The 9,681-nt window shown below is 42.1% G+C and overlaps 1 protein-coding gene across 1 annotated transcript; it reads left to right on the forward strand.

Annotated features, from left to right (window-relative positions):
* Positions 1-471: 471 nt before the first annotated feature.
* On the forward strand, positions 472-5,715 carry LOC306792712 (BCL2/adenovirus E1B 19 kDa protein-interacting protein 3; the record flags this gene model as incomplete). Its single annotated transcript, XM_079289995.1, has 6 exons — positions 472-514; positions 3,481-3,631; positions 3,873-3,954; positions 4,511-4,584; positions 5,286-5,432; positions 5,605-5,715. 6 exons carry the CDS (start codon positions 472-474, stop codon positions 5,651-5,653), a joined length of 546 nt encoding a protein of 181 aa, XP_079146121.1. The 3' UTR covers positions 5,654-5,715.
* Positions 5,716-9,681: the final 3,966 nt, after the last annotated feature.

A 9,681-nucleotide genomic window follows, 5' to 3' on the forward strand; every position in this document is an offset into this window, starting at 1 on the left:
TAGCCTGCATAGAAGTTAAAGTGGTGTTTTTGTACTTTCATGTCAAATTATAAAAAGGTAATGAGGTATAAATAAAACTTAAAAGTAATGAGGTATAAATCAAAATTTCTTACGCAATCATTTTATGGATAACTTTAAGTAAATTACCAGTAAAATGGTGGTTAAGGTGCAATTGTTTGGGCACACACTGCGTCATGCACCTTGTTGTTGGTGTGGCTTTTGACCCTGCTGAGCTCTTTCTCAGCTTGTTTTGTTTACCGCTTCCCTCCTGGCACGTGGGAGAGGGATGGTGAGGGAGGGGAGGGGGGAGATTAGCGCAGCGTCGGTGCCCGGTGTCTCTTTTAGACAACAACAAACTCAAGAGTGAAAAGCGTACACGGCAGAAAGCCATTTGCACCCGCTAGTCCTCGGCCAGTGTCAGCATCTCTCCGAGCTCTGTGCTTCTCTCCATCCAGACCCCGGCGTTCAAGCATGTCTCTGTCCGGCTCGCAGACACCAGAGGACGGACTCTACGGTGAGTGATGGTGGTACATGAACCAGGCAGTTTGTTTTTTCTGTCATATGACATTTATTTATTTGCCTTTCACGGGCCGTGACGTAGAGGCTGTTTTTGCGCACGTGTATAAACAATAACCGAGATCCTTATTGAAGCCGTTGCGTACAGATCGATTTCCCAAAACGCAAATATCAACAAAATGGGTAAACAACGAGTCCATTCATTCGCTCAGTGTGATGTGCAGACATCCTATTATCGCCGGTGTAGTTTGCATTGTTGTTGCCACTGACACTGTCATTGTGTAAACGGATTCCCTGACTCACCTGTTTGTATCTCTTTCAGCCAATTAAGATGTGGAGATTTCCTGACGCTTATAGCTCCATTGTGCTGCATGCACATTGGCACAGAGGCTGCTGGGTAACAATGTCACGGGAGCAGGACATAAGGGACTATATGGAGGTGAAGTTGAGCCTTATATTTGACTTTTTAAAAAGCAAGACAGGGTTATCGGTTATAGGCCATTAGTTGCAATAACTGAGTTTTAAGGCCAATATATCAAAATTTGGAAATTTGAAAAGTCAGATTGTATATATATATATATTAACTTACAATATTAACAATCCTTTAGGAGTTGTTTTTTTGTAAGAATTGTGACAGAGATACAGTCAGTGGGACATTTTAAAGTTGTAAAATCATCTTGTCAGTGTTCTGTTAACTTGTCATGTAATGGTGACACGGTTTCTAAATACCTCAAACCTAGTTTTGCATTTCTGTAAAGCAATTTATTCTTATTCATCAGCTGACACACACAAACCCATAAATCTACAATAAGGTAATATCGGCTGATATATTTGGCAAATTTATCGGCCAAGCTGTTATAATTGTTTGCTTTGAACGACCCCCCCTACGTGTAATACCCAGTTTAACGTGTTTAATGTGAATGAGACAATATTTTTTTACACTGCCTGAATTGCACATAATAGGTAGCAATTGCCCAAAAAAATAACAAATGTGTGTAGCGTTTACAGAAAATGTCCCGCTGCTCTCTATGTTTGAACTAAGGGCTACTAAATGAACAGTTATTACCAGTTTCCATCCAAATGTGGCGCAAATTGAAAGCAAAATCTGCAAAAGGAAACGCTATTTTGTGTCCGTCCAGTACTGATTCTCATGTCCGGGGCCATTCAATTACTCAAGAAGAATAGGGCACCTTTTGTTCAGCATTGGCACTTGTGTATTTTTATCCTCAAATTGAAAAGATGCATAAAAAAGATGCATGAAAATTAATTTCGTTAGATTGGACACAAAATCCGCCTTTGTAAATGCACACAATGTAACTATTCAGTCTGTCTAAAAGCTGAAATTAAATCTAAATTCCAGGCAAGAAAAAACTATCCCAAAACAATCCCACTACCCTCCCTCCAGCAAAAAAGCATCGACAACATAACCTCCCCACTTTTTGCCCCCTCCCTGTCCTTTGACATTTCTCTAAACTGGAAGCAGACATTCATAGCAAATCAAAAACAAGCCTGTTGTGCTGCAGTTCATTGATTCTTTTAGCATCCAGCTCTTGTCCACATTACATAAAGCTGATTTGGCAGTGTCACGGATGAATGAGTAAGGGATTGCACCATATAAACTGATTTAGTGCTGCAGAATGATGACAGATAGATAGGTCAGGCAGCAAGGCAGTTGTTATGTCATAACCCCCCTCTGTAAAAAACAAATAAATAAATAACTATAGCAATGGCACAGTTCCCATGCTCTCCCCTCCCTCCAGCTCTGTGCCCACTTACTCTATCCCCTCTGCTGCTTTTTGTGCAATTACAGTGTCAAAAACCCATGTAAAGTGAGGATGAGAGCGATCAGATGAGGACAGATGAGGTGTTGATATTTTGTAAATGCTGCCTATGTCACAGAGGGATGCAGACAGCATGACAAGAGAGAACCAAGGGGAGGAAGGCAGAGGGGGAATGGCTAATCTCTAAATAAGATCTTACATAAGCAAGCATGCTGTCAGCCTGAGTTAGCCTTGCCCTACTGTTTGACTGTGGGTGTGTGTGGGTGTGTGTGTGTGCGTGTTTGTGTAAATCTCTTCCTGCTCATGCACCCAATGAACCGGAGTGACCATTCATTCATTCATTCATAGGCTGTGTGCGTTCTCCAAACTCATTGATTGAGGGACGCAGATTCTGTCTTTACTCTTGGTCTCAGTGTTTGCGTGTACATGTGTGTAACACGACGCTGTCCAGCTGAATGTCCACCTAGCGTCCATCGTCTCGCCGGTCATCGAATGTCATGTCAGGACATCCGTGGTGCTGCATAAGTCCCCATATGTCAACACACACACACACACACACACACCTGTCTACTCACTGACCAGCTGCAACATTATAGAAGGAAACTAATTGGCCGATATGGTTGAAATAATAATATTGCAATTGTGGAATTGTTCAGAGAAAAATATTTATTGTACGAGTGAAAGAAGGTTCACTTCATGCATCATTCTGAGCCTCATAATGGGATTAGTGGGTTATTCAGGGCAACAAAAGATACAGTGGCCAGTAATGGGGGAAAATCTTAAGTTAAATGCAGTTTCATGCATTAATATAATGCGTTTCATGTCCTGTGACTTACAACCACATTACAAACACAATTCAGTTGATTTTTATTTCATTCGTTTTTTTGTTTTATATGCGTTTGTAAGTCACATAACATGAACACATTATATTAATGAATGAAACTGCATTTAATTTAATATTTTTAATATTTTATTCCCAGTGCCAGGTCTGCTCTCAGCAGCAAAACAAAATGTGACTCAACACTAAATTATTCGGCTATGGGTTTGTTTACCTTCCTCCTGTTTACTCCTTTCTGGCTTATGCAGTGTGGCATATGTGCATGAAGCCTCATCGCCGTCTGCCTCCTTGCCGGCTGCCTGAGCATCATCACAAACTCTGCTGCTCCTATTGTTTCCTCATCAGGCTCCTGGGTCGAGCTGGAGGAGCTGATCACAGCCGTGAGCCGCAGGGAGAGTCCTGCAGGGCCGCAGGACGGCGTCTCCTCCACCCTGCAGGGGGAGCTGGAGAGCATCCTTCTGGAGGCACAGCTGGAGTGTGAGAGGAGCAGAGACAGGTAATGGTGCAGTTTCTTTGTGTGGGTGGTTTTTTTTTGTGTCCGCTTTGTTGTTAGGGGGTTTGAGCTGCACAGCGCGGTGTAAGAATAATTTGCACAGTAATGAGTTTCATTCTGTGCTTGTTGTTCACAATATGTGTTTACTTTCTTCGTGTTTGTTTGTTTGTTTTAACAGAAGCTGCAGTCTGTCCATATCTTGTTACTTAAACCCACATTGTAAATGTCTGTTTGTGGTCCACAGTCCTACGCAGGAGGGGACTCCACGGTCCACCGGTTCCCCGAGACCCAGTAGTGAGCATGACAGTGACTGTATCACCATTCAGGTATTCATTCTGAACACTGACATGTGTCGTTAATATCCATCAGATAAGTGCATCCTCCGTTTTGTAATCTTAAATCAAAAACAGATAAATCAGAAAAATAGACATTTCATTTTGTTGTGACTGGTGTTTGTTTTTAGAGCCCATTACCTACAAATCAAATACAGTATACTTTTAATTCAATTTATTTTAGATTATTGCCGACCACTTACCAAAGAACCTTTTTTTTCTTTTTGATTTCCGACTTTCCTGCCACTCATTTCCATTTATTAAAGTTAAACAATCATTTCAGAGATATTATTTGCTTTAGACAGGTCATCGATCTCATGGAAGTTGTTCTGTTTTGCTGATCCGTCTTTGAGCCGTAGCTTCTCGTTAAATGGTTTTGTTCTTTGAGATTTCCTCCCGAAGATTTATGTTCAAACTCAAGTCGATGTGGATGTAGGTATCAGTGATGTGTGCTGAGGTTTCTCAGGTTAAAGTCACTTTCTCTGTCTGGATTTTCTCTTCTGTGTCGTCTGGTCTTTGCACATCATCTGATCCCTTATGCACGTTGCAGGAGGAAGCTGAGCGGCGAGTTGACACTGACTGGGTGTGGGATTGGTCCAGCAGACCTGAAAATATGCCACCAAAGTAAGACCAGCTCTTTTTAGTTCACTTTCTTTTGTAGTTATTTACGTTTGCTTTCATTTTTTTTACAACATCCCTCAGTTATTAGAGTACATGGAAGCACTTGCAAAGACGTATAGGTGTTCAAAAGTTCAAAAGGAATAGTACTTTCCTGCCAAGAGTTGGACGAGAAGATCAATACCTCTCACTTTGGTGCATATAGAACTGGAGGCTATTAGCTTAGCTTAGCATAAAGAGTGAAATCAGGGGAAACCACTAGCCTAGCTCTCTCTGCCTCCCAGCACCGCTAAAACACACTAATCAGCGTGTTGTATTTAGTTTGTTTAAATCAGTACAAAACAACAATTTTGTGTTTTTATGGGGAGTTATGTGTTGCAACTATTTCTTGGCGCAGTGAGTCTTTTCGTCACCGGGTCTCTTGACTTTGACAGCATGTTCCAATGCTGTGCCTTAAATTATGTTTACGCATTATACCTTTGAGTGTTGAGGAGCACATGAATCACACTCATTTTCTTCTACGCTGCCACACTTGACGTTGAATCTTCTGCATTTCAATAAGTCTAATTGACAGACAGCAGCTCTTAATGGTCTCTCTACTTCGCAACTGTTCTTGCATTCTCGGTTTTCTCTCTCGTGTTCTCATTACCTCTGTTTTTTTCCTTTTCCATCCTCCCTTTGCCTGCAAAACTCTACTTTCTCTGCAGAGAGTTTGTGTTTCAGCACCCTAAGCAGCAAAGCTCCCTCAGCGTGAGGAAGACTGAGGTGATGAAGAGAAGAATCTTCTCCTCTGATGTTTTCCTCATCCTTGTTCCCGCTCTGCTGGCTTCACACCTGCTCACACTTGGAGTCGGGTGAGACACACACAAACTTACTCAATATCTGTAGCAAAACGTGTCAAGAAACCCAAAACATGACAGGCCTTCTGAAGCTAGTTACAGTTCCTAAGTTATGATTGGACAACTGCTGTTTGTGGGAGGGGTTTAGCAAATTATCAACTTTCTCTTTCCTACTGTCTCTTTTTAGGATCTACATAGGAAAGCGTTTGGCCGCTTCTACAACTAGCACGCTGTGACGTCGGCTGTAGCCCAGTTCCCCCTTCGCTAACAGTCCGGCCATTAAGGTCGGACTGTTAGCGCACTAATATGCCTCCTTCCTTCTCCGTCATGGGGCAACCTCAGGACCCTGCCCGCCTGTACCTCCGTCTCTCTGTCCATCTGTCTACCCAGAAGCACTCTGCCAGTCTGTCTCTCTGTCAGCCTCTGCATGTCGTAGAGGCCGGACCAATGAGTCAGGCTGAGGTCACTTTTACTCTCCCGGAGAATAACACTGATCTCAACCAGCATGATCAGAGAGGAGAGATAACCCAGATACAAGAGAAAGGAGAGAAAGAATTTTAGCCAGCTAGAACAATACATCCCTTTGATTGGAGGAGATGAAAACGGTGATTTGGGAACCGTGTGTTCGGACGAAGTGAGAAAGATAAGATGTGGCAGCCCATCGCCTAACCTTCGAAAAAAGCAACATATGACCCTCTGTAACACTGAGCTGCTGAAAGCGGTTCTGGAGGTTTATCCTGCACTGATGGTGTAACGTAGAGACTTTTAGTTGGCTGAGTGAATGTAGGAGTGGCTCTGGTTGTGCTTTTTGTCCTGTAAACCAATTCAATATTTGACCACCGACAAAGACAATCATGATCCCATTAAACTTCACTCCTCAAAATCTTTAATGTGCCTCTAGGGTCTTTTATTCTTCTCTTCCAGTCTCATCCTGCCAGTTTTCGCCGGACACATGTTCATCTCGTTTAATATATGCAGGGAAATTGAATCACTTTCAGCAAGATTTACTGAATTAAGCCTGGGCCAGTAATTTATACTGTATGTGTGCAGTGTATTTTTAGTTTTTGTCTGAAGATTATGTGCAGGCAATCATATAAAACTAAAAAAACACTTTGACAACCCACTCTGTTGTTGACAAAATGCAAATGAACCTGAGCATCTGTTCAGAATTTATTCCCTTTTCCATATGAGGTAAATCACTGAAAATCACTCTGTTGATTTGTCCTGATAAGCTCTTTGATGTGCATTTCATTCTTGTTTTTTAAACCTGATCTCCACCAGCAATGACTCCACGTCTTGTCTAGCATGACATCACACCAGCCTGTCTCTTTCCATCTGCCGTTGTCATTCTTTACCTCACAAAAGTCTTTTCTCTTTTTTTATAACAAGCTGCTACTTGACCAGTCAAGAATTTGACATTTTATTGGTTTCCCATAAACCAAAAAGCCGTTTCCTCCTCACATCTCGTGACAATAGCTGGCTTGGATCAAGAACGAATGGCTTGACAAGCAAACTGAGGTTTTGCTGTGCTGCCTTGAACGTAAACGTGCCCATTTGCTGTCCGGCCCGACCAAACCCAATGAGTTTATCAGCCATTAGCGCAGTGTTTGATGTGAGGGGTCCTGCTGAGCTCGTTAAGCTACTTCTAGATACACCGAGCTGACGATGCAACAACAGCACAAAAGCACCTGGTTTCCATTCCCAGATATCCACACATAAGACACCCACATGTAAACTAAGCCTAGTTACTAGTACATGTTTTGGCATCACTTTTACACAACAAGGAACAACAGGAAGTGCTCAGTACTGTTTAAATGTGCTTATAAAGTGTCCATTCATCCTTCACTGCCATTAATTAATTTATGTTGTGTAATGTTGCAATTAAGGGTGTATAACAACTTTGTTTACGACAACTTTGTCGTAACCAAAGCTATGACTAAAATACTTGTTGATGTCATTTTTTGATGACAAGACACTAAACACATAAACCTTTTTTAGAACAAAACTGTGATGAAATACAACCACCCAAAATGTCTCTTCCTCATAAGGGGATTTAGCCGCTTGAGGTGCGTTTGCGGTTATTGGAAGGAAAAAAAGCAACAGATCTATAGACGTAACGGATCCACAGTCCTGCTGAAAATGAATCAAGAGGCGGCAACAAAAACAGATGCATGAAGACACACAGGCCAGCACTCAGAAGGTAAGCTACCTTTAAGCTTTATGGCCACCTGTAAGCATGGAAACTGTACACAAACATGGTGACAGCTGTAGACTTTTGTTGACTAGAAACTGACCAACAACTAGAAAGGTGCACTCAGCAGAGTGTAGAGCTCTGCAACAACCACTGCTGGTATGTTTGATTGACTGAATACAACCCACAATTGGGTTCGAGTGAGGAGTCAGCAGTCAATCGATGGCAGTATTACTCAATAAAAGACGTTTTGAGAAATTGTGAGTCACTGTAACCCCAAGAGGCCCTTGGGTAGGAAGCCATAAATGAGCACCCAAAACAAGATGCAGTTTGGTGCAGCAGTATGCGAGATTAGCCGTGGACAGACAAATAGATGCACACTCACTCACACACAACCATACTCAATCTCATTATCTCCTGGTGCCGATGATAATAATAATAAATTGACTAAAATGTGACTAAAACAGTTCAATTGTTCATCAGGTGACATTCTACTAGCTTTGCCTGCTGTGTTCCCAGATCTCAGTGATTGCTTTGATAAGCACAGTTTTATCATAATCTAGAGAAATCATAGTGAAAGCTATACGGCAATAGATCAGAATTATCCTTAAAGCAGTTTTTTGTGCCTGATTCAACCCCCTGACTCGTTTATCCTCAGCTTGGGGCAAACAGGCAGTCACAGGTGGCACAGGCTGTTGTAAATCACCATGTTTTCACACAGTTATATCCTCTGTTGCTGTGAACCTGGTGACTTCTTTATAGCAGGGGACTGTGTTAGGATCCGTCGACCCTGTATTATCCTCCCTGAAGGAAGGGGGACAATTACTACAGCAAACAGCCTTAAATGCCACATGTGATTAAAAGTGAAGTAGCCGACTTTCGGATACATATGGAATACGGCGGTCAACAGAAGTCTGAGCGTTTGGCATTACGTAAGAACTTGTAGCTGTTGAAGGTAGAGGACACTAAGGCTGAAACAAAATGTGGAATAAATCTGTTAATTTCCTGGACTCTACTTCAGAGATCGGACATCTGACTCTCTCTGGGAAATGCATTATCTTCCTACTCCTATACTGCTAGACAGGAAATAGAGAGAGAGTCCCGTTTCAAAGGGTTTGGATGTAACAAAGGAAGTCAGTTAAGTTGGCACGCTGTCCGTGCATCGACATTCAAACAAGGGCACTAATTTGAGCCTTACTAGCATCTCAAGTAACTTCACTTTACCACATGTGGCCCACTTCCCCCTCACAAACCACGTATTATAAGAAATAGTAGGTCATAGTTCCACATCAGAGAATGATGTTCTCCCACTCAAAAATCAGACGTATAATAACACTAACCGATCCAGCACACTCCTACGCGAGTAAAAGGAAAACTTTTGTACATAAATAGTTGCACTCGTGCGCAATAAATACATCTGATATTTGATGTCTGCTTCAATGAATATGTAATTAATGTTTGTAGGAGGAGATCACCGCATCCCTTCAGATGTGATTTGACGATGAATGCCCTGCCGGAAACATTTTCAGACAGAGATCCTTGTATTTTTTTTTATACTCTTGTCACTCTTGAAAACACTGCAGCAATTTCACTGTGTCTGAACAAATGACCCAGTGTGCTCTCCCACTATGTGCCGTTTCCCAGCGTATGGCGGGCCTTCCTAGCCCAGACACGCTTGGTCTCAACGTGCCAGAACTATGAAGGATTAATGAGAGCACCTGGAATAAGGCTCAATGGAGCTTAATGGAGCACAATGCAGCGCTGTTCGTACTGTGTAAACAAGCTGCTTAATATAGCGTAGGTGTGTTTTGTCCTCAAAAAATTGTTGTGCAATTGTTTGATATCTGTTTTTTCTATTTAGAACGCTTGTTGTTGGAGAGCTGACTAAAATGGGACATTCAGTGTTTTTTACATTTATGTGTGTCGGTTTATAATAAATGCTGAAGAGAGGAAACAACTCAGAACCTGCCAGTAAGCTTCATCAGAACTCCTTGTCAGATGGCCAAACAGCTTCGGAAACCCCTTCCCACCTTTCTAACGTCAGCATTTGGGAAACCAAGAAGTCAGGATTTG

The sequence above is a fragment of the Melanostigma gelatinosum genome (assembly GCF_949748355.1).
Source record: "Melanostigma gelatinosum genome assembly, chromosome: 18".
NCBI lineage: Eukaryota > Metazoa > Chordata > Actinopteri > Perciformes > Zoarcidae > Melanostigma > Melanostigma gelatinosum.